The following is a 26,161-nucleotide window of genomic DNA, read 5'->3' on the forward strand; positions in this document are numbered from 1 at the left end:
GCAGAGTTCCTGCCATCGCAGCAGACACGACATTTAGCAAAGAAAGATGTTTTATCCCATGCTTGGGAGGTTCCCCCCCCCGGGTTTTAAAAACATTTTATTTTGGAAAAATTTTATCATTTACAAAAGTAGACAGAGTTATATAATAAATCCCTGCTTCTGTTGCCCAGTTTCAGCAATTTTCAACTCATGTTTAATCTTTTTCATCTATAGCTAGCCACTACCATTTCCTACCAGATTACTTATTATTTATAAATCTTTGCCATCATTTAATCCTATTCATAAATATTTTAGTATGCATAATCCAAAAGTAATAATTCTTCTTTAAAAAAGGGCCCAAATGTCATAAGCATAGCTAAAAATATTAACATTGTTAAATATTATCAAATACAACTAGTACTCAAGTTTCCCTGTCTTTTAAGTATTGTTTTTTCCTTTCTTTCTAATGTTTTAAATTTGATTTATTTAAGCAAACAAAAAAACAGTTCACCCATTTCTCCCACCCAGAACCCCCTGCCTCTGGAAACCACCATACGTTCCTTAAGCTATCTTCATATTTTTTCATTTTCTTTTCTTTTGACAGCTCCACTGCCTTGTCTTCTTGTTGACTGATTCTTATGCTCCACCTATCTGCTGTTGAACAACAGTGTATTTTTCAGTGTAGTTACTGTATTCTTCAGCTCTGTGACTTCTATTTGGAACTTTCTTCTATTTCCCATCTCTTCACTGAAGTTCTCACTGGGTTCGTCCATTCATCTCCTCAGTTTTCTGAGCATCTTTATGACATTGACATTGAACCTGTTATCAGGTAAATTACTTATCTCCATTTTATTAAGGTTCTTTTTTTCCCCTCCTGAGGTCTTATCTTGTTCTTTCATTTGGAGTACATTCCTCTGTTTTTCATTTTGCTTGACTCTCTGTGCTGGTTTCCATATGGTAGATGAAGCAACCAATTCTCTCAGTCTTGAGGCAGTGGCTTCACATAGGACATGAACCTTGTCGTTCGAATAATCCTGCCTCAGCTTCTGGTTGTCTTGCAAACCTCCATGCTCGTCCAGGCAGACAACAATATTTTAATAGCTCCAGTGGCTGAGGATGTGCCCACACCTGTCAGTGTCCCCAAAGGGAAAAACTCAGCACCTGGATTCAGGGTGACTAGAAGCCAGACCCTCAGACATCAGCTATTAAAGATATGCCAATAGATACAGTCCTGTGGGGCTGCCAGCATCGGCCGTGCTGGCCAGCAGAGCCAGGAGATCTGGAGGGGTCCCCTGAATGGCACTCACAGAAATCAGGGTGCCAGACAAGTGTGTATACTTTCTTCTGGGTGATACCTGAGACCCGGAACAGAACAGAGGGAGAGCGCCAAGATGGCTTCCGCAGACCATGTTTCCTCAGAGTAGCTTCGTAGGCCTCCACAGGTATACCAAACTACGGGCTGCTCCCCAGGCTGAAGCTCCGGGACAAGTAAGGAGGCCTCCCTCACAGGAAGTCTGGGGAACGTGCGTCTGTCCGCGGTCGGCACAGCATCCTGAGGGTGATAGGCTGGCAAGAACTGTCTCTCTGGTTGCACCGTCTCATGGGACCCAGGAGTCCAAGCCCCACTTTGGCCCCTGGGGCCAGGCAATCAAGGGGTGTCTCCTGGGCAGCAGCCACAAAAAATGGGAAACAGAAACAGAAGCCAAGGCACCAGCCATTTTTAAAGCCTTCCTCCGGAAGACACTGGCACTCTGGAGCGTGGCGGAGGGTGAGCATGAGGACAGGCCTGCCCTCTCGGGTCCCTGGAAAGGATTATAGTTGGTCCCCAGATTCGTGCCTAATCAGAAGGCCACCACAGCCACAGTCATGATGGTCAGCTAACAGGCCTCGTTCACAGAAACAGTGAGCTCTTGGGCCTGTTGCCTCTGCTGTGCCCTGGAAGCTGGTGAAGAACTTTTCTCCATTGATCACAGTCCTGGGGGACCCATGAGCATAAGCCCCACCAGCCGCTAGAGCCAGTAGACATAGAGGTGTCCCCTGGGAGCAGTCACAAAAATTGGGGCACCAGACATGTCAAGAGCTTGTCTCCAAAAACACTGGAGTGCAGCAAAGGGAGAGTTTAAAGATGGTACCAGCCTCCATCCCCAAGTGTTCTAGCAGGTTCCTGGATGTGTGTGTTAAATTAGATACCTGCCCCTCAGGCTGACTTTAATAGAAGCAAGTGGGCCTCCTTTACTTTAAGTATGGGTGAGATTGACTGCTTCTGGGCTAGGTCCTGGGGCAGGTGAGTCCAAGAGCGCAAGCCTTTTAAGGGCAGCTGTCCAGATCACTTGACGCAGGACTCAGGACACAGACGCTTTGGGGGCTCATCTTTCAACTATATGTCCCAAAAGTTGGGATGACCAATGTGGGGTCCAAACGCCTTGTCCCTCAAGGAGAAGCTCTGGATTCTGAGTTCCCTGCATTGTGGAATGCTACACCAACTGTGGGATTTACAGAGAGATTGGTCCCAGCCTCTGCTACGCATTTGGAAGTGGTTTTCTTCTCATTGCCCAATGTGTAGGCCAACCTTTGGGATTTTTTATGCTGTTTTGTTTTTTTTTTTAAGATTTCCTCTTGTTCCATTCATAGCTATAGATTCAGTGTTGCCATGGGAGGAGCTGAGTGCATGATCTTCCTATGTCACCATCTTGAACTGCCGTCCTGAGTGGCCTTTAACAATTTTTTCCCAATAATCTGTACATTTATTTTTCCAGGCGAAGATAGGTATCATTCTAACAAATTCTCACCAAAAAAAGGTGGCATTTTATTGACATTACATTGAACATATTGAGGATTTTGACACTTTTTTCAATATTGAGTTTTCCTATCAAGAATATGCATGTTTAAGGGGCGCCTGGGTGGTGCAGTCATTAAGTGTCTGCCTTCGGCTCAGGGCGTGATCCCGGCGTCATGGGATCGAGCCCCACATCAGGCTCCTCCGCTATGAGCCTGCTTCTTCCTCTCCCACTCCCCCTGCTTGTGTTCCCTCTCTCGCTGGCTGTCTCTATCTCTGTCGAATAAATAAATAAAATCTTTAAAAAAAAAAAAAGAATATGCATGTTTGCTATTTAAGCTGTATTCTATATCCCACAGAAAAGCTTTAAAGATTTGTTTCACATAGACCTATACATATTTTCCTCTACCCCCGTTTTACTGAGAAATAGTTGACATATAATATTGTATAAGTTTAAGGTGTACGACATGATGATTTGATACATGCATATATCACACAGTGATTCCCGTGATCAGACGAATTAGCCTATCACCTCACATGATTTTGTTTTTGTAGTTAGAACATTTAATCTCCTAGAAACTTTCAAGTATACACTACAATATTAATATTAATATTGATACAATATTAATATTAAGAGTCACCATAGTATACATTAGATGCTTAGAACTTATCTTCTTTTAAAAAAAAATTTTTTATTATTAACGTATAATGTATTATTTGTTTCAGGGGTACAGGTCTGTGATTCATCAGTCTTACACAATACATGGCACTCCCCAAAACACATACCCTCCCTAATGTCCATCACCCATCCACCCCATCCCTCCCACCCACCTCCCCTCCAGCAACCCTCTGTTTGTTTCCTGAGATTAAGAGTCTCTTATGGTTTGTCTCCCTCTCTGGTTTCTCCATGTTTCATTTTTTCCTCTCTTCCCCTATGATCCTCTGCCTTGTTTCTCCAATTCCACGTATCAGTGAGATCATACAGTAATTATCTTTCTCTGATTGCTTATTTCATTTAGCATAATCCCCTCTAATTCCATCCACATCGTTGCAAATGGTAAGCTTTCATTTTGTTGATGGCTACATAATATTCCATTACACACACACACACACACACACACACACACACACACACACCCCACATCTTCTTTATCCATTCATCTGTCGATGGACATCTGGGCTTTTTCCATAGTTTGGCTATTGTGGACATTGCTGCTATGAACATCGCGGTGCAGGTGCCCCTTCGGATCACTACGTTTGTGTCTTTGGGGTAAATACCTAGTAGTGCAATTGCTGGGTCATAGGGTAGCTCTATTTTTAACTTCTTGAGGAACCTCAAGATGCTGTACTTTGTCAAATGCTTTTTCTGCATCTATCAAAAGTATCATATGGTTCTTGTCCTTTCTTTTATTAACGTAGTGTATCACATTGATTGATTTGCACATGTTGAACCAACCTTGCAGCCCAGGAATAAATCCCACTTGGTCGTGGTGAATAATCCTTTTAATGTACTGTTGGATCCTATTGGCTAGTATTTTGGTGAGAATTTTTGCATCCATGTTCATCAGGGATATTGGTCTATAATTCTCCTTTTTAGTGGGATCTTCATCTGGTTTTGGGATCAAGGTAATGCTGGCCTCATAAAATGAGTTTGGAAGTTTTCCTTCCGTTTCTATTTTTTGGAACAGTTTCAGAAGAATAGGTATTAACTCTTCTTTAAATGTTTGGTAGAATTCCCCTGAGAAGCCATCTGGCCCTGGGCTCTTGTTTGTTGGGAGATTTTTGATTACTGCTTCAATTTCCTTGCTGGTTATGGGTCCGTTCAGGTTTTCTGTTTCTTCCTGGTTCAGTTTTGGTAGTTTATACGGCTCTAGGAATGCATCCATTTCTTCCAGATTGCCTAGTTTGTTGGCCTATAGTTATTCATACTATGTTCTTAAAATTGTTTGTATTTCCTTGGTGTTGGTTGTGATCTCTCCTCTTTCATTCATGATTTTACTTATTTGGGTCCTTTCTCTCTTCTTTTTGATAAGTCTAGCCAGGGGTTTATCAATCTTATTAATTCTTTTAAAGAACCAGCTCCTAGTTTCTTTGATCTGTTCTACTGTTCTTTTGGTTTCTATTTCATTGATTTCTGCTCTGATCTTTATTAATTCTCTTCTCCTGCTGGATTTGGGCTTTATTTGTTGTTCTTTCTCCAGCTCCTTTAGGTGTAAGGTTAGGTTGTGTATTTGAGAACTTTCTGTTTTCTTGAGAAAGGCTTGTATTGCTATATATTTCCCTCTCAGGACTGCCTTTGCTACATCCCAAAGATTTTGAACAGTCGTGTTTTCATTTTCATTTGTTTCCATGAATTTTTTAAATCCTTCTTTAATTTCCTGGTTGGCCCATTCATTCTTTAGTAGGATGCTCTTTAGCCTCCACGTATTTGAGTTCTTTCCAACTTTTCACTTGTGATTGAGTTCGAGTTTCAAATCATTGTGGTCTGAAAATAGGCACAGAATGATCCCAATCTTTTGGTACCAGTTGAGACCTGATTTGTGACCCAGGATGTGATCTATTCTTGGAGAATGTTCCGTGTGCACTAGAGAAGAATGTGTATTTTATAGCTTTGGGATGGAATGTTCTGAATATATCTGTGAAGTCCATCTGGTCCAGTGTGTTATTTAAAGCCCTTATTTCCTTGTTGATCTTTTGCTTAGATGATCTGTCCATTTCAGTGAGGGAGGTGTTAAAGTTATTGTATTATTGTCAATGTGTTTCTTTGATTTTGTTATTAATTGGTTTATATAATTGGCTGCTCCCATATTAGGGGCATAAATATTTACAATTGATAGATCTTCTTGTTGGATAGACCCTTTAAGTATGATATAGTGTCCTTCCTCATCTCTTATTAGAGTCTTTGGTTTAAAAATCTGATTTATCGGGCGCCTGGGTGGCTCAGTCGTTAAGTGTCTGCCTTCAGCTCGGGACGTGATCCCGGAGTCCTGGGATTGAGCCCCACATCAGGCTCCTCCGCTGGGAGCCTTCTTCTTCCTCTTCCACTCCCCCTGCTTGTGTTCCCTCTCTCACTGGCTGTCTCTCTCTCTGTCAAATAAATAGATAAAATCTTTTTTAAAAAATCTGATTTATCTGATATAAGGACTGACACCCCAGCTTTCTTTTGATGTCCATTAGCATGCTAAATGGTTTTCCACCCCCTCACTTTAAATCTGGAGGTGTCTTTGGGTCTAAAATGAGTCTCTTGCAGGCAGCATATCAATGGATCTTGCTTTTTTATCCAATCTGATACTCCACGTCTTTTGATTGGGGCATTTAGCCTATTTACATTCAGGGTAACTACTGAAAGATATGAATTTAGTGCCATTGTATTACCTGTAAGGTGACTGTTACTGTATATTGTCTCTGTTCCTTTCCGGTCTATGTTACTTTTGGGCTCTCTCTTTGCTTAGAGGACCCCTTTCAGTATTTTTTGTAGGGCTAGTTTGGTGATTGCAAATTCTTTTAGTTTCTGTTTATCCTGGAAGCTTTTTATCTCTCCTTCTACTTTCAATGACAGCCTAGCTGGATAAAGTATTCTTGGTTGCATATTTTTCTCGTTTAGTGCCCTGAATATATCATGCCAGTCCTTTCTGACCTGCCAGGTGTCTGTGGATGGGTCTGCTGCCAATCTAATGTCTCTACTGTTGTAGGTTACAGACCTCTTGTCCCGAGCTGCTTTCAGGATTTTCTCTTTGTCTCTGAGATTTGTAAGTTTTACTATCAGATATTGGGGTGTTGACCTATTTTTATTGATTTTGAGGGGGGGTTCTCCGTGCCTCCTGGATTTTGATGCCTGTTTCCTTCCCCAAATTAGGGAAGTTCTCCACTGTATTTCTGCCCCCCTCTCTCTTTCTTCTTCTTCTGGGATCCCAATTATTCTAATATTGTTTCAGTTTGTGGTATCACTTATCTCTTGAATTCTCTCCTCGTGATCCAGTAGTTGTTTATCTTTTTCTCAGCTTCTTTATTCTCCATCATTTGGTCTTCTATGTCCCTAATTCTCTCTTCTGCCTCATTTATCCTCACAGTTAGAGCCTCCATTTTTTATTGAACCTCATTAGTAGCCTTTTTGATTTTGACTTGGTTAGATTTTATTTCTCCAGAAAGGAATTCTCTAGTGTCTTCTAAGCTTTTTTCAAGCCCACCTAGTATCTTTATTATCGTTATTCTGAACTCTAGTTCCGACATCTTACTAACGTCCATATTGATTAGGTCCCTGGCAGTCAGTACGGCCTCTTGTTCTATTTTTTGAAGTGAGTTTTTCCGTTTTGTCATTTTGTTGAAAGAAGAACAGATGAACGAGAGAACAAAATGCTAAAAGGGTAACAACGACCCCAGAGAAATATACACTAAACAAATCAGAAGAAACCCAAAAATGGGGGGGGGGGACAAAAGAAAAAAGAAATATGATCAGGCTGGTGAATAGAACAGAACTCCACACTGGATTTTGGGTGTACTTTGTTCTGTTAGAAGAAACTGCACCCCAAAATTTTAAAGAAAGAAAAACATATATACAAAAATAAGGTTAACTATAATGAAGGAATGGGATATGACTGTAAAAATAAAAATTAAAAAAAGATTTTAAAAAAGGAATTGATAAGTTGGTTGAAAAAAGAAAGAAGAAAAAAAGAGAGAGGGAGAGAATGTGATCAGGTGGGTGAATAGAACAGAGCCATACACTAGATTTGGTCTGTTAGAAGAAACTGCCTCCCAAAATTGTAAAGAAAGCAAAACTTATATATATATAAAGATAAGGTTAGATACAATGAGGGAATAGAATATGACTGTAAAAATGAAAATTAAAAAAGATTTTTTAAAAAGGAATTGATAAGTTTAGGATGAAAAGGGAAATAAGAATAATTCAAAAAAAAAGAAAAAGAAAAAAAAATTTAAAAAATTGAAGTTGAAAGACTAAAGAGTCATGGGGAAAAAGCCATGAATTCTCTGTGCTGTACTCCCCTAGGGCTGGAGTTCGCAGTTCTCACTGGTCGGTAAACTCGGTCTTGGCTGGACGCTCTTGCTCATCTTCTGGGGGAGGGGCCCGCCGCGTTGCTTCTCAACTGTCTTTGCCCGGGTGGGATTGCGCCGCCCTTGCCCGGGGCCAGGCTAAGTCTTCTGCTCCTGTTTGCGGGAGTTTTATTCCCTAAGGCTGTCCGCGCAGCTTTAGAGGATGGGAATGGAAACGTGCTGCCCCTCCCAGGGAAGGAGGTGAGTCTCCCGGATCTGCCACTTGTTGTGTCCCTGTTCGAAGAGCAGCAGTCGCACTGTGCCATGGATCACAGTTTATGGCCACCCCGAGCTGAGCGCCCACTCCTTGGCTCTCTGTTCCCGGCCGGATTCCCCACTCCGGTACCTGGAGCTCTGCCGCGGTCAGGCAGCCCCCGTCTTCCTGTGACCCCGAGGATCCTGAGACCACACTGTCCTAGTGAGGGCCCCCCGCCCTGCTTAGCCACGGGAGCGACAGCCCTCACCGGAGCCGACTTCTAAAACTTCCGATTTTGTGCTCCGCAGCTCTAACCCTTGCCCTGAGCTGGCTCACAGAGGCTCCCTAGCCCGCGGTCTATCTTCCCATATGTCGCCTCACATTCACTTCTCCGCACGTCCTACCTTCCAGAAAGGGGTCGCTTTTCTGTTCATAGAGTCGCTGCTATCCTTTTCTTCCGTTTCCTGTCGAGTCCGTAGGTGTTCAGAGTGGTTTGGTAGCTATCTAGCCGACTTCCTGGGGCCAGAGGAAATTTAGGTCTACTCCTCCGCCGTCTTGGACTCTCATCTAGAACTTTCCTTCTATTCTTAAGTTTGTACCCTTTGATCAACAACTCCCCATTTCCCTTACCCCTCATTCCCTGGCAACCACCAATCTATATTTCTATGGGTTCAGCTTTTTTAGATTGATTCTACATAGAAGTGGTACCTCACAATATTTGTCTTTTTCTGACCTATTTCACTTAGCATAATGCCCTCAAGTTTCGCCCACATGGTTGCAAATGCCAGATTTCCTTCTTTCTCATGGTTGAATAATATTCCATTTTATAAATACATTTTCTTTGTCACTCACCCATTGACGGACACTTAGGTTGTTTCCATATTTTGGCTATTGTGACTAATGCTTCAATGAACTGAGAGTACAGACATCTCTTCGAGACAGTGATCTATCATTTCCTTCAGATATATACTCAGAAGTAAGATCACTGGATCCTATGTGGTGGTTCTATTTGAAATTTTCTGAGGAGCATCCATACTGTTTTCCATAGTGGCTGCACCAATTTACACTCCTACCAACAGTGCACAAGCGTTCCCTTTCCCCCCACATCCTCCCAATATTTGTTATCTCTTGTCTTGTTAATAGCCATTCGAACCGTTGTGAGGTGACATCTCACTGTGGTTTTAGCATTTCCCGGATGCTTAGTGATGATGAGCACTTTTTCATGTATCTGTTGGCCATTTGTGTCTTCTGTGGAAAAGTTTCTGTTCAGCCCTTTGCCCATTTTTTAACTGAATTGTTTTTTTGCTATCAAGTTTTAGGAGTTTTGCACATATTTTTGATATTAACTTCTTGTGAGGTGTATAATTTGCAAACATTTTCTCCCGTTCCATAGATTTTTTTGTTTCTTTTGCTGTGCACTTCTTAGCTTAGCGTTTTTCCACTTTAAGATTTATTTTTTTTTGAGATAGAGAGTGGGGAGAGGGAGAGAGAGAAGGTCAAGCAGACTCCCTGCTAAGTTCAGAGCCCAGTGAGGGGCACGATATTTGCTAAATATAATATTTGGGCCACAATACATTTACTTACACATTTCCTAGAACTTCATAAACGTGGTGTTCCATTATCTAATATCAGGAAATGTGGCTTGAATTGACAGTTTTGCTCTTCCCTTTGTCTACTGGTAGGCTCAGAGGTTATGCTGGTTGTTTGCTCTCAGATTCATTTTTCTCTACCCCTCTCAGCATCGCAGGGACTGTCCCAAACTCTCCTGCCCTCTTGCTTCTGAGTAAGCTCTGCCAATGAAGGCAGAACTGAGGACAAAGAGGGGTACAGCCTGGGTTTCTCCCTCACCTTACTTCAGAAAGCATCTTTTTCAGCAGCTTTGTCTTTTCCTCGGATCCAGCTCCCTCCATACTGCCCCTCTGTTCATATTCCCAGCTCTCTCTCTCCTTTATCGTCTCCTCCAACAAGGCCTGCCTTGGTTTTATTCTCCCCTAGTTTTAAATTCTCTCCTTTTGAAATGCCTAAGGTGATTTCTACTTTCTGACTGAACTCTAATTTGGGATGACTAAATGTGCAAAATTATACCAAAATTTTCTATCTTCCTTTCTTTCCATCCATCACCTTTCAAAGATTATAGAAGTTTCATGTTTCTTTCATTGTCTTGATGTTTGTGGAGAAATATTTTGGCTCTTTAAGTACTTTTGTTAAGCACTGGGTGGTATTTCATCAGCCAGCTTATCCTGCAATTCCATTACCAGTATTTTACGTGGTATCTTTGGAACCCTTGGGCTTCTGAAACAGGTATAGAGAGATGCAGACTGGGACTGAACTGGCATTTTAAAAATTAGAGCTCTTGCCAACCATGGTAGTATTTAATCATTTTAAGTTTTAGTTCATGAAGATGACAAAATAAATGTCAAGGCATCCAAATGAAAAAAAAAAGTGACATTTAAGCAAGAGGCTTGTTGAAATTTCAGTGACTCTCTGCTCATGGTCCCTTTAATAATTTAAGACTGTATTTGTAAGTAATCTCTACACTCAAAATGGGGCTAGAATTTACAATCCTGAGATCAAGAGTCACATGCTCCACTGAGCCAGCCAGACACCCCAATAAATTTTTAATTAAAAAATATTTTGAAAACATTATGCTTAAAGATTAAATACAATTTCAGCAAACTTACAGAGCAAATATTTAAAATATATATTTCATTCACTCATTCATGCAAGCATCTTGAGCACCTACTATGTGCTGATTTTTCTAGATCTGGAAGATATACCAGAGACAATTTTGTTCTTACATTCTGCCTTTCTCATCTAAGGTAATAATCCTGTAACTACCCGAAAGAGGTAAGAAAAGTTTTGATCCTAATGCAGCCACATAGGCTGGTCGAATTAAGCAAGTAACACTAGGCGCTTTAGGAAATGAAAAAGATCCTGTTTAGGAAGTGCATACAATGGTATCAAGGGCCTGTCAAATCTTACATCTTCTCACCCATCACCTATTTTCCTGTTGGATTTTATATGTAGTACAGATGTTCTATCGGTGACACATCTTAAAATGTTGACTTGAATGTTTCTGGCCTTACACCCCTGTCCTAAAAAGTCAGAAGGGTCTTGTTGGATGTGAAGGCATCATCTGAACCAAATGGGCCTATCAAAGCATCCTACTGTGAGAGCACTCTAATTACTACTGGTTCGGTTGATTAAATTGCTTAGAGAGACCACATTTCATAATGATAGAACAGGTTTGGAGTTAGGTTTTGGTAACCATTAGTAAATAGCAGTAATTTCTTTTTTTAAAAAACCCAAAAACCAAGAAACTAGTTGCTGTTACTTTCCTATCTCCCAAGGTGAAAGAACCAAAAATCAAAACTTGAAAAGAAAAAATATCAGTAAACTTTACAAATTTTAAGTCGATTGTTTCCATAGCCCTTTTTCTTGACTCATTTAACATATATTTCTGGAGTACTTACTATGTATCAGACTCTGTTCTTTCGAAGAAAATGAGTGAAGGGGCTGTGATGGTGTTTTTAGATGGGAGGTCAGGAACAGAAGAGACTGAATGGGCAGCTGCTGTGCAAGTCTCCAAAAACAGAATTTTCCAGACAGAAAATAAAAAAACCCTAAGGTGAGATTGCAGTGAGGGAGGGAGGATCTAGTGGACGAAATCAGGGTAGTATTCAGGGGCTTGAACCAAGCCATGGTAAGAGATTTCAGTTTTGTTGTATGTGAAATCATTGATCTTAAGATTATGAACAGAAGGACGTGTTTTGTTGTGTTTTTTCACTCTGGTATGGACAACAGACTGGTATGTGTGGTGGTGGTGATAAGCAAAGAGAAAGGTTAAGAGGTTGGGGCAGTAGTCTAGTTCGTAAGAGGACTGTGGATTGGAATTGAGTGCTAAACACAGAGATAGTGAGCTCTCAGATCTAAAATACATTTTGGAGAGAGCTCATGGGTCTTGATGATGGATTAAATATAGGGTGTTAAGAGAAATAAAGGATGCCTCCTCTGGGTCTCAAGCAATGGGGAATGATGGTGTCAATTACTGGAAATGCGGACACTGGAGAAAAAAGTCTGAAGTACAAGAGTTCTTTTCAGAGAATTTGCCACGTTAAGGCAAGTATCTGAAAGGACTGCTGTTCAGAGCTCAAGAAAGAGTTCAATACTGAAGACAATTTAAATGTGACCTAAGAGTAGGAATCTTATAGCCAAGGGCCTGGATAAGATCACCTAGGCAGACCACATGAGGGCACTCCCAGAATTCAGAGATCAGAAAAAAGGGGTATGGCAAATTAGAACAGGATTTATAGATCTTAAAAGATCTTTAAGCCAAAATTTTCATTAAAATAGTGCAAAGAAATTATGTTGAAACTTCTGAAACACTAAAATCTTAGCAGTAATTTGGCATTTTCTTACTCAAATGCAAATTATGCATACTAAGACTTTCAAAAGACTGTTCTGAAATAACTGCACAATATAGTCAAAACATATTTATTACTTTAAGTGTCATTTTGTACACTCCAGTACAAATACAAGAATATAGCCATATTTACAGGTATCGAAAAGAAATCCGTATATTCAAATCCCACATCTAAATACAGTAGCTTTAAGTCCTGAACTACAGTAGTTCCGGTTTGCAGAGTAAGTTACTTCATGACACCCTCCCCCCTGAAATAATCCCTTACAGCTAGTTGGGTTTAAACAACAGATTGTTTGAAATGGGGTAACAATTCATCTTTGCAAAGTTTTAAGCACCTCCTTTCCAAGGTTTTTTAAGTGTGAAATATATATAAAACTTAGAAGATAAAACCATTCATCTGGGCTATTAAAAGAAGCATCATGTCTTTAAGAAGAGTTGAAGCACGGAGTTTTCAGTGTGCTTAAAATCTGGAGTTATAGTCCAAGTTTTAAAATTAAAAGTTAGTCAAACTAAACAGAAAACAAAGGAAAAACACGTAGGAAAGCTGGTGAAGAGGAAAGACTTTCTAACAGACCCACCTTCACAAAATACATTTTATTACATCAGTTTTTAAGGTTTGAATATAAGACTACTAATGTCCTTTTAAAAATAAAAACCCTGAGGTTTCCTGGGCGCTCTATTTCCTTATCTGAACCAAGGTGCAAATCAAAATGAGATATACGTTCCAAGTCATGGCAACAGGCCAACCATAAAAAGAATATTCTTGGATATTATGCCTATTTTAATAAATATTCCCTGGTTATCTCATGGAGGTTAGTAGCTGGACACACTGTATTAAAGTACAACACTTAAAATAATATACTACAGAATAATAAGCGAATCAAATATTGTAAAAATATTTCCACAAAAATTTTAATTTTGTTTAAAAATTCACCAAGAAATTTCGTATTAGGCATCTTCTATATATATGTGAGCAATTCATTTAGGGACGTAAACACTTTTTAAAGCAAAGGAATAAGGTGACATAGATCAATAAACTATTAGCAAATAAAATTCAAATTTACCTTAAATCACAAGTCAAGTTGCCATCTGATCAGGAAACATTTGCCTACTACATCGCAAATCGCTCACTTCTTTCCAGGAAAGACACAGGACTCCGTCAGTGAGAGTTCTAGCTTAACATCGCTCTTTGGAGTTTCACTTACATGCACTAAGCAAGCCCAGCAAATGTTAACAATCTTACAGGTATGAACATTTCATGATAGGATTTGACATTTGTCTTTTCTTACATTTAAGTATGCTCAAGTTACAATAAAAAAAAAAAAGTTTCCAGTATAAGATTTTAATTCCTCCTAATTACACTGGAACATTTTTTTGTATTTTAAAAAATATCATTCATACTATCACTTACATTTTACTTTTTAAAGTTTATTGAAAGGTCTGAGCATTATCGTCTATACTTTAAATATGCTTAAAGCACAAGAGCAATTTTGGAATTTTCATATCCAAAAATGCAGTAACATTAATGTCTAACATCACAAAATAAGCCCTTGGTGCTGGCAGTTCTGAGAGCACATAAATACATCTGCCTCAACAGGAAAAAAGTCTCTAGATCGGGTAAGATTTTGAAATTAAAATTAAATTTTCTGCATAAAGAAACCCTTGTGATTTGATATAATACTGGCAGTGTCATGCTAAGGCCATGTGACCAATATTTTAGAAAAGAAAAAAAAAAGCCAAGGTAATTTTATAGTAGCAATAGTTTCTTTTTTTATTTTAATATACTTTAGGAAACAATATACAAAGCTGAGCTTTCCCACCATTTCCAGATAACAGAAGGAAGCTCCAATTACACAAATTTAGCGTTTTGTGATGGCTAAGAACAGCAGTCAGCACCAGACTTGAACAGTTAGCTACAACACAAACATCCTTCAAAATGAAATGTCATAATAGCAAGACAGGTTAAACCAGGGTTTATAACAAATGACAACCACTTGGGAAGTGACTTAATCATTCTTGTTGAATTTCATATTTCATTAAATATCTTATACACAATTTCCTGTTAATATGCTTTAAACAAAACCTCCCTTAAGGAATTATTTCAATTAAGTATAAATATTCAACAAGAATAGTTCTGATAAAGAATCCCCAGGTAGTTCAAATTCTAATATGCATTGACCGAAGGAAAAGAAAAATAACAATTTTTTGTTTGTTTTAACATGTTTATTACAACAGATACAATTCACATCTGACTAGCTTTGTTTCCTCTTTCCCCTCCCACAACCATGTTCATTGGGCCATTTCCTTATATTTGAGCAATCAATGTACTTTCAGCACACATGCCCAGCAGTACTTTTAAGTCCATTCTTACAGGGTGCAAATGGATTTCAATAATTTATACAAACAAGTGGGTTATGCTCAATCACTGCAATTTTAAGCTACTGTACACAGGAATGAAAAGGTTATAGAAAAGTGCCATAGCAACAGTGCCTTAAGAAAGGAGAAAAAGAGGAGCCTTTAAAAAATGGATAAAATCAGATCAAGGATTTCAGAGGGAAATGGAACACACGGGAAATGAAAAACATTTCTCTGCAAAACAAATGGAGAAGCACTGCTCTTGATCAGGTGCAAGTGTGGAAACAGTTGTTTCATGATATTTTGTACACTGCCCATATGGTTCAAAATCGTATCCTTAGACACAGATCGCCTGGCGCTTGCACTGAATTTTTGAAAATGCAAGATTTCTGAATGATAAATTAACCCCCCCAATTTTTTTTTTTTTTTTTAAAAAAGCTAATTTTGCAGACAGGTTTACATGTAAAAGGCTAGGTATTTAGCCACCTCAGCATTGATTAGTTTTGGATGTCTAAGCTCTGTTACACATGGCTTCCCATGGCTTCACTCTACAAAACATATTTACAACGTGAAGAATACATCTACAAGAAATCTACATTTCAAGGGTTTTACAAATCAATCTTGTATCTTTCCCCTGAATTGACTCTCACAGACCCCGTCCCCTTGTCATTTCCTTTGCCCAGCTTAACGGTCCAAAGTCTACTTAAATGCAGCTCAAAAATGTTAAGATTGGGCAATAAGATTTACAGTTCCTGTACGCAAAACCATGTGCAATTATTCACATCTTCACACCATGAAGGAATTCTGATTTTTTAGCTTTTCGAGTTCCTTAATTTGTTGTCTCAAAAATAGTATCCTGAAAAAGAAAAAAAGAAGGCATTAGAACTTGTGTGGTTCACATAAATGTTACAGAAAAACCAAACAAAACTTTAGCTACGAAAGTATCTTAGAAAGATAAAATGAGTAACTACAATTAAGACTTAAGTAATTAAAAATGGATTAATCTAGGGGCACCTGGGTGGTTCAGTCAGTTGGGTGTCCTGACTCTTGGTTTCGGCTCAGGTCCTGGTGTCAGGGTCCTGAGATCAAGCCCCACAGGGGGCTCTTGTGCTCAGCAAGGAGTCTGCTTGAAGTTCTCTCTCCCTTTCTCTCTGCCCCTCCCCCCTTCAAATAAATAAATCTTTAAAAATAAATAAATATGGATTAGTCTAGAGTTAAGACAAAATGACCAGTGAATGTATGATGTATTAAAGAATTAGGATGACAAAAGTTAGAATGTTTCCTAGTTTTCTAACAATTTCTCAATAATTTGACTATGAAGACTGATTTAAAATGTGGTTTGTTTTATCATCACACACACACACACACACGGCAGCAGATATTAAATAGGAGACAAACCTATACTGTGTATGTTTTCTAGGCCACAACTGAGTAAAAGCCTAAAATTAACCAGGTGCAAGAGACTTAATCATTTTGAAGAACAATTCTCAATATAAACACAGGCTCAGAAAAACAGAACTGAGTCAAAGTCCAAATGACATGCATATTTAAAACAAACTAGATTTCCTATGAACTTCATAAAACTGTTCCCCTTCTGACCCCTCCTGTAAAGTATGATTATTTACTGCCTGTTCCAGTGAACAGGCATAATCCTCAAGTGGCTGGTATTTACCAGTGTACACTGTGTCAACAGTTGAGGCTGCAAATAATTTCCTAAAAGTCAAATCATCGGTCTTATTAAGCCAAAATTGCAGTCAAGTTTTACGTATGTTTGAAGTACTTTCAGAGCAATCCTAGAGTAAACAAATCCCAGCTGATAAACACAATGTAATTCCAGATAGTTTAGTAATTGAAAGATTGGATAAAAACTTTTTTCCAAATTTAATATAAATTCCAACTTGGTAGTTGCTAAATATTTGTGGCTTCATGTTAAGACTAACTCTACTGGTGACCCGGTGACTTATATAGGGCAGGATGTGAGAGGCCATTAAACGTTTATCCTTGATTTTGTAAGACGCATTTAAAAAATATCTGTACTATTTACTGGGATGTAGATATCCTTGAGTAGGATACCAGACTAAGATATGTGAGACAGTTAAGAGTTTAGGTGAAAACAATTCAGAAAATAGATACACTTGCTAGACAACTAAATTTCCAAGGCGTCTATCAGTGATCCAAAGACAATGTAAATAGTGATTTCAAATTTCAACTGAAACAAGTACCCTCAGCAATAGAGTACTACCCTCGATAGAAGAGGAGCCGTTTATAATTAGTTGCTATCAACAATACACTTTTTAAAAATATTTTTATTTTTTAAAAGATTACAGTATAGTTAACACAGTGATATGACATTTCACTTTTTAAATATTACTATACCTTACAGAGTTGTAAGAATAGACCAATGAAGCATTTACCATGGGTTAGAGAACTAAAATCTAGATGCCATTATCATTCACGAGGAATATTATTAAATTATAACAACACAGTCATAGTGTGGGGTGCCTGGGTGGCTTAGTTGGTTGAGCATCTGACTCTTGGTTTTGGCTCAGGTCAGGATTTCATGGGTCTTGAGATAGAGTCCAGTGTCAGGCTCCAAGCTCAGTGGGGACTATGCTTGAAGATTCTCTCCTTCTGCCCATCACACCCCACAACCCGCCAACTAAATAAATCCTTTTTTTTTTTTAATGCAGTTACACAGTATTATGGAACGTGATATATCAAAGAGAACTTTAAATTTCAGAAATGAAATTTGATTTATATTCTTCAGTCTGATTTAAGAATGCTAAGACAAAAAGTTTGTCCGTGAAAAACTTACCTTTGCTCTCGCAAAGTTGCTTGAATTTCACATACTCGGACTAAAGATCTTAAATTTTTTAATTCAGTACAAATTTCTGACATGTGAACACTTCCCATATTATGGGCTTCTTCTCGCAATCTTGATGCCTATAATTAGAGAAATAAAGATCACATAAAATATAAGCCACAATCACATACAAAAAAAAAAAAAATCAAACACTAAATTTCTGAGTACAACTTTATACCAAGATTACAGGATAATCCTCCTCCCTTTAAATCCACAAAAATGATAGTGAATCAAAGGGGGAAAAGGATTTTCTTTAAAAAAACAAAAACAACAAAAACCCCGTCTCTAATGGTGCAAGGCACTTTTCAAAAATTTCCCCTTCAACTTCTGGAGAAAACAGTATTTCCAATTTCAGTACTGCATAGCACTAGGATAGAGTAACTCATGATTTGTGGTTAATAAAAGATGCTGAGTCAGCAAGAGTAAAGTTCAGGTGTAACACTGATAAAAGGGCCTTCACTGTATTCTTGTGTCATAAGATACACAACATTATCTCTGTGAACTTACAAAAACTTTCAGATGGTCAGTAAACCACTAAGAGAGAGAAGCCAATGGCAGTAATTGTAATGTCCAAAGGTCTCTCATTCCAAAGCAAAACTGTTTCCTAACTTCTAGGTGCTAGTCTAGTGGAGAGATGTAAGAGTAGTAGTATGGAGAAGTTCTAAAACTATGAGAGCGAATGGCTGAGTGGAAAAAGCACACTAGCTTTGAGCCCCGTTACTGTTTTAACTGGGTGACCTTGGTATGTAATTTATTTGGTCCTAAGGGCTTCATTGGTAAAATGAAGAACTCATTATCTGTACTGCTAACAGTTTTAAGAAGTGGAAAAAATAAAGCACTCAGCACAGTTCTAAATGCGGAGTATTTGATAATGGCAGCTGTAACAATATTAAAATATTTTATGTGAAACTATAAAAACTTATAAATACCCTAAAATAAGTACTTACCAAATATTTTATAAACTGACTACAGACAATCTAATTAGAAATTAGTTATTTCAAACGTAGTTTAAATTTAGTGACCTAAATTAGATTTTCTAGAAATAGAAGTTTTATTTTGTCACTCATCCGCAGGTAAAACATCTGCTGTGAATCATGTAACATACCTGCTTCTCTGCATGATCTGCAGGCCATCCTTGAACATGTTTTATGAGATTTTCGTTGAAGTGTGCTGCTAGCGTAGGTGTTAGTGAACACGTAGGTCGGGCAGATGAATTCTGTGGGACAACTGTTGCATTTGATGCATTACTACTAGAAGTGTGATTTGGACCAGGTGATGGACTTCTCTGGCTACTGGAAGAGAAAACAGAATTCAATGTGCACTTTGTTTTAAAAAGTAGCTATCCTAAAAATTGTCAATACCTTCTATTAAATTAAAGATATCCAAATTCTTAAGAAAAAATTGTTATTTTAAACATCAAATAAACAGAATTTAAAATCCAAACTGTATTCATATCATGTATTCCTCTCACACACTTTTGGGGGGAAAAAAGAGCCCTTTTCATAACACTAATGTCAGTTAAATTTAAACTAATAATGCTCTCTAAATTTGACAGCAGCACCTGCTGATTTTGCATACCAGAAACATAGTAAGAATGTAACTAAGAAATGGTCACATTTTAACAGTTGTAGATATAAGGCACAACTGAATATTCTATCTTAAATACATGTAGATAAGGAGGGGAAAAAATCTATTGCCTTTAACATCAGAACAAAGTATTGAATCGGAGGGTAGATAATGTGAAGCAATATACAGGCATTTTATTGGACAGCAATGAATGAGTTTAGTGGCAAAATAAGACCAAAAACAACACTCTGAGACTGAGATCTTCTTCTTAAACTGTATGGTTTGGGCTAGGGTTTGAGGATATGGTGGTGAGAACCAAAAATTTAATCACCCAAGTTGATTTCCTACCTGCTTCACCAGACTTGGCTCTGAATGAATTTCAGTTATTTCCAAAAACTAAATCTCCCAAAGGATGAAGAGTTTTCATCACTGAGGATATTTAAAATAACACTGCAGCCTCTAAAGACAATTTAAAAGAAGAATTTCCCAAAAATGTTCTGAGCAATGGCAACATTGCTGGAGTAAGTAGACAGCTTCCCAAGGTGATTATTTTGAAGGGAACAACTCTCATTTGGATGTATAAGTTCTGAAATGCTTGTTTAGAAAACAACAATAAAAACAACAGTTGAATTATTTTGCCACCTCATAGCAAGAAATAAAAATAGGAAAATCAATCAAATGAAAACCATTTAAAGTTGTATTTGTTAATTAACAAAGAAAAGTGACAACACAATACAGCCTTATCTGACAAGTACTCCACACAGGGGTCAGAGTTGAAACTATTAGGACACATACCAGTTGGGAAATACTGGCCCGTGTTTTAGATTTAACATTTTTGGCTTCATCAATACACTCAAATCTAAAACTGCTTATGAGAAGGTTAAAAATGAGGTCATTTCCAGCAAGTGAAGTATTATAGAATCAGGTGCCCTCTTTCTACAAGTATCACATATTGTTACTCCTATCATATTCTACTAGGTAAAATTCTAAAGAATCACTTTCTTCAAAAATAACCTGGCTTCCCTACTAGAGACAACCACCTACTTGTAGATAAGATTTGCCTTTGTAAATCTTATAATACATAAAATTTAGGCTATCCGTGGATTCTTCCAAGATCAAGTACTATTATACATATATTTTTATAATATTCAAACAACGCAGCATGCAATATTAAGGGAAAAAATGATGTTTCAACACGTATCAACTTACTTTGAGCGCTGAAGACTTCGAGGAGAGACAGGTTCATGACCTTGCTGCTTGTCAGCAGTTACAGGCTGCTGCGTGGCCGATTGTGAAACCGGTCCTTGCTTAACTACTGGAGTACTAACCTGAAATGTCAAAATCTGGTGAGACAGGCTGCTATCACACAGATAATACCATGGAAACTAGATAAAAGCAAAAGTACAACCAATGAAAAGTCCCTATTATTTCTATTCTTCAGTAATTTTTAAGATAACATGAGCTGAGTGATACAGACATATTTAATTGTGTGAATCATGGTCATTTAAGGACCCAAATCCGCATACCCCTCCAAATCTAGTTGGATAATTTTAAACTCTGAAAAATCTAGATTTAAAAAATTAGAATCAAATAAAATTCATGTAGTTACAAGACAGTCTAGTTTTGAGACTAAGATCTAATTTCTTCATAAAATGGTCCAAGGCCGTAAGATTACTTTCTTCTTAGCACAACAGCACAAGAAACTAGTTCTCCTAACGTTGAGCCCAGTTTTCTTTCCAATACACTAAAATAGCTCTTCTGAGCTACTGTAACTTTTATATCAATAAAAATTAATGTTACCACATCCTACAAATACAGCTGCTCAAATTTCAACCACATATGCAGAGAATGTACAGATTGGTTTATCAGAGAATGAACTATGGCCCATAACAAAATTCAACTGGAGTGGTCTTCCAAGAGATGTCACCCTTTAGAGGTGGGACAAGAGGTCCATGACTGTTGGTGGGGATATATACTATACATATTTAGATGCCAAAGAGAGAGAAAACAAATAGTTTTAAATATAAGCCTCAAATTAAGGCAAAAAGGCAGACAGCTATTTGTGATTAAGTCATATCCTCCAACAGCAGCTTTAAAAAATTTTTTTCTTCTTCCTTTTAGATTTGAGAGAGAGAGAGAGAGAGAGAGAGAGAGGGAGAGAACAGGGGCATGGGGGGCAGAAGGAGAAGCAGACTCCCTGCTGAGCTCGATCCCAGGATCCTGGAATCATGACCTGAGCTGAAGGAAGATGCTTAATCGACTGAGCCACCCAGGCACCCCTTTTTTAAATTTTTTTTTTTGATTGATATTCTCCCAAACAAATCTGGATAGCCTGGCTACTTCTGAACATAAAAGAACATGCTCTTTTATAAAGAACATTTTTATAAGGTCTACATATTACTGAATGCCCACTTAAAAAAAAAAAAAACTTGGGAAAGTTTTCAAATGCAAAAAACTGACAGCCATATGCTTAAGGGATTTGAAATGCTAATTTTATAAAAGACTGTAAAACTAACACTACCACTTACTTCACTTTTAGTCATCATTTATTGTACTCTTAAGATACACCCTGACAATGAGTTTTTTAAGCTCTAGTAATAAGGTCTCCATTGCTGAAACTCACATTTTTATTCCTCTCCCACCAAAATGCAGGCAAACAATAAGAAACTGCATAATAAACTAATACTTTAACACAGAATTTAAAAAAAAAAAATCAATCCAGACTGACCCTAAAACATGCTTAGATAAATGACTTAAATAGGGAAGGGATGAGCCAATAGGAAGACCTAAAAGCTGGCCTACCATCAATTTCAAGTTATGTTTCAATGCATTTTTATTTTTAGGCTTCTGTTTAGCAGAACACCTGGCTGGGTCAGTAGGTAGAGCATTCAACTCTTGATCTTGGGGTTGTGAGTTTGAGCCCCACATGAGTAGAGACTGCTTAAAAATAAAACCTTTTAAAAAAAAAATCTTTGGCATAAAGGATTCAAATAGCCCACTTTTTTTACTAAAAAGAATTTCCTCAATTTACGATTAAGAAAAAAACAATTGCAACTTGTGCATATACCAACTTGCAAATCTTTTAATGTTTGGCTGGTAAGAGGACTACAAAGCAAAGAATGAGTATAACTGGGATTTGCTTACGAATTTGTGGGCAAGACTCAAATGATGTAGTACAAAATCTGAGTGCAGCATTGTTAAGGTCCTGTTTATAGTCCAATGAGAAGAGACAAGGAGAACCACCTTTAACTGTGCTCTGGGGAGCCATCCACGCAAGATTATGCTTGGATAAACAGGTAGTACAGCTTAGTAAAATGGGTTCTGTGTTCAGAAAGACCAAGGCCTCAAATTCTGACTCCACCACAAAAACTAGATTTAACTGAAGGCTTCATTTCCTTATCTATTAAATGAAACAAACAGTAGTTGATTCTCATGATGTGAAGCTAAGTACAATACATATAAAGCTCTTAGCACAGAAACGGACTCATTTCTAAAATAAAACTATGGGAGGAAAAGCCACTGGAAAACCTGTTCTCTCGTATCTTTTAGAGCTAAAAAATTCTACAAATATTAAGACAATTAGTATACCCTCCTTTATCCCACAGTCCATGTCACAAATCCCAAGCCAGTAGGAGAAAACAATCAGCGTGTAAAAGTAGCACAGATGATGGGACACCTGGGTGGCTCAGTCAGTTAAGCGTCTGACTTCAGCTCAGGTCACGTTCTCCGGGTCCTGGTATCGAGCCCACGTCAGGGTCCTCGCTCAGTGGGGAGTATGCTTGTCCCTCTAGCACCCCCCAATTCTGCTCATACTTTTTTTCTCTCTCACAGAAATACAATTTTTAATAATAATAATAATAAAAAAAGTAGCGGATGCAATTCCCTCCTCTAGCCCCTCAATTTACTGAGAATCTAACCTACATCTATTCCCACCCATCACTCACTCCACCACTACTACATTCTCAAAGAGGGCTTTTTCTACAATACAGATTCTAAAACATTAAGCTTGTTTTTCCAAAAGTGAGTGCTTTCTTTTTCAAATTTCCCTCAAAGGCAACATACCTTTGGCTGTGATGAAACAGGAGGAGTACTAATCAAAGGTTTGATAGGGACTGTGTTAGTCTGAGGTGTGCTTATTCTTGGAGACACATACGATCTTGGGGATGATGCATCAGAAGTTAAAGACATTGGAGACTGATTAGATGGCTGGGCTGTGAAAAAGTGAAGCAATTAATTTCAAATAAACCAAAACTTCTATAATATATGTACAGAGGTCTTTCCATCTCTCCATATGCCACCTTAACCCCAAAGAGAACACTTATGAGAAAGTCAGAATCTGAAATACTCACTGGGGCCAACACGGACTAAATGAGCTGTGGATTAGAACGAAGCACACCCAATGTGTGCCCCCCCAACCCCTTTCTTAGGCTAAAGCAAGAAGGTAAGCCTGAACCTATTCTCACATGGAAGGCATCCTCACCATTCTTATTTCTTTCTTATTCTATATTTAGGCCTTTATCTCCCACCTCATAAGGCTAACCAGAGGATTATAAGTCTTTTTCCCTATTATATTTCAATTTTAGAACAAGTGTTTCTACTCAGTTTATCAGTTTTCTGAGTTGGGGCTGGGAGACAAGTCAACGTGACCCTTTCATTTCCCCTTTGTTCCTATGTATGTCTCTTTTCATTGGCTGCTTCCACAGAAAAGAGAAATAGCTCATTCAAGAAAGGACTTGAGCATTTCTGTATCCTCTGGTCAAAAACCATCAAACATCAAACCTGAACCAAACTTCAACTCTTAAAATATATTCTGTTTCACAAAGATTGAGAACATACCAGTTTACGTTCAGCTTTGGTGTAAAATATTTCATTGACAAAGTCTGAATTAAATATATATTATAGATTTAATGGCAATATTGCAAGATAAATGTTAATGCCTGCCCCATCTCAAAAAAAAAAAAAAAAGACTATATACTAGTGTTAAAATCAAACATCAAATCAGTATAGCTAATCTCCTCAAAGACTAAAAAAAATTTGCTATGAATCCCCCTCCAAATCAATATACAATTCTAGTGATACCTAAGAAAATGAATACCTTGTGTAGAGAGCTGAGCAGCTTGAGAAATCAAAGAAGTTATGTTGAAAGCAGATGGTCCAGCAGTAAGAAACTTATGAATTATAGACTGCAATGAGGCTTGTGTCACAGCTGCTGTAAGAACTAAAAACATATCTTAAATTAAAATAAAAACATAGAGGCGTATTATGGCATTAGTAACAACTTGAAAACTCAAAAAAAAAAAAAACCCCAGAGAAAACAGCAGTGTATCAAACTGGAACTCTCAAAACAGAAATCTAGAAGATCAGAGTAATAAAAATGGGTCTAGAGATAGGAAATGATCTGAGGCAGAGGAAAAGAAATTTAATAGATTTACAGTAAAGGAAAACAGTGGTTTCCTTTGCACTAAAATTCAGGCGTTCAATTTAAGAAACTCCTGAGACTTTTTAAAAACAATAAACAGTGTTCACTGGAACTTCTGATTATACCAGAAATCTAGTCATCAATAGCTAAAAGGCTTAGTAGGTTACGTGGAATTAACTGGGTAAATGGTAGCTATTTCATGCAAATGCTTTATTAGACAAGCTGGCCACTCAAACCCTATAAGAACACCCACTCCAACAATCTTTTAAAAACAAACGTTAAAAAGCTAAATAATTTAAGAACATCATGTATATTCAGAGAACAAAATCTTCTATTCCTGACATTTTCTTATGCTATCATTTCAAACTGTTTCAAAGCCCCACTTCCCCTAGTAAAACATGTACCTATCAAATAGGAGAATGGCACAGTTATCCTAAAAGAATAAAATAAAAATGCAGAAAAGTACAATAAAAACAGAAAATTATTGACCAACTAGCCTGAAATAGCTCCATTTTTAAGATAAAGAACTTAAGCACTTAATACTACTGTTAAATATATTATGTGACAACGTACACAAGTCAAAATCGACTATTCAAAACAGGAAATTTTGCAAAGCTCTTAGGACTATTTGGCTTCTGAATTAAAACTACATCCACTTTTATTCAGACTTCTTTGAGGTAGCTACGTTAAGTAATGTAGTAGCATACTGAAAAAGCAAAGTTGGAATTAGCAATGCAATTAACTAGGAAAACCAGAAAAATGTTATCCATTACCTCCTATCTCAAATTTTTTTTCAAGTATTCTAAGGAACTACCTGAATTCCTACTTTTAGTAGCCTATTTTTAATACTCTAAATAATTATTTACCCATATATACAAGAGGTTTTTTGAAATATGCTAGAATTCAAGTGTTTTTATACAGTTTTGGGAAATGCTCTTAGTTTTCATTAAAAAAAAAAAAAAATTTTACCACACACATTAAGCAGACAGAACAGCTCCAGTAACTACCAAGTACATATCAAATCTAGGAAAAGATACAGAAAAATCCAAGTATTGCTAACTCAATTACAATACCAAAGCCCTTAAACCATGGGGGATATAAATTCGAAAGAATGAAGCTCAAATGGGAATTTTAAAATGAAACAAAGACCATTCCTAAACTGGGGATTTTACTAATTACAGAATTCTGCACAATGCAAATGAATTTAAAAAATTGTCACTATGAAAATTTACCTTCATTTATTTTGGATATGTCCACATTAGAATTATTAAGTTGCAGTGTGGCTTGCAAAGCAGGAAGCAGCTGTCTAAGAAGGTTTGGGTCCTGAAGTAATGGAGGTATTGGTGACTGTGGAACAGGAGAAACAGGGATTGCTGAAGCAGATGTTGGAGGTGCAGATGTCGGATTCAGTCCAGAGGCAGAAGATGTGGAAGGAGTTGTGCAAGAATGTGATACAGATTTGTCTCCTGGTGTAGACTCTAAGTAAAAAGGAGATAACAAGGCTGAAAAAAAATACTTGAATAGAGGAAACTAGA

At 37.8% G+C, this 26,161-nt stretch overlaps 1 protein-coding gene across 5 annotated transcripts in view; it reads right to left on the reverse strand.

Moving 5' to 3' along the window:
• Nucleotides 1–12,478: 12,478 nt before the first annotated feature.
• Nucleotides 12,479–26,161, reverse strand: part of WAC (WW domain containing adaptor with coiled-coil) — an 83,918-nt gene continuing 70,235 nt past the window's right edge. For all 5 annotated transcript variants that reach the window (XM_040645296.1, XM_040645295.1, XM_040645298.1 and 2 more), the window contains 7 exons: nt 25,859–26,104; nt 24,303–24,425; nt 23,270–23,418; nt 20,417–20,535; nt 18,747–18,933; nt 17,594–17,721; nt 12,479–15,634 (listed from right to left, as the gene is read on the reverse strand). In XM_040645296.1, coding sequence (XP_040501230.1) covers nt 15,565–15,634; nt 17,594–17,721; nt 18,747–18,933; nt 20,417–20,535; nt 23,270–23,418; nt 24,303–24,425; nt 25,859–26,104 — 1,022 coding nt within the window. In that variant the 3' untranslated portion in view covers nt 12,479–15,564. The remainder of the gene's footprint in view (nt 15,635–17,593; nt 17,722–18,746; nt 18,934–20,416; nt 20,536–23,269; nt 23,419–24,302; nt 24,426–25,858; nt 26,105–26,161) is intronic.

Source organism: Ursus maritimus, unplaced genomic scaffold (assembly GCF_017311325.1).
Source record: "Ursus maritimus isolate PB19 unplaced genomic scaffold, ASM1731132v1 scaffold_31, whole genome shotgun sequence".
Classification (NCBI taxonomy): domain Eukaryota; kingdom Metazoa; phylum Chordata; class Mammalia; order Carnivora; family Ursidae; genus Ursus; species Ursus maritimus.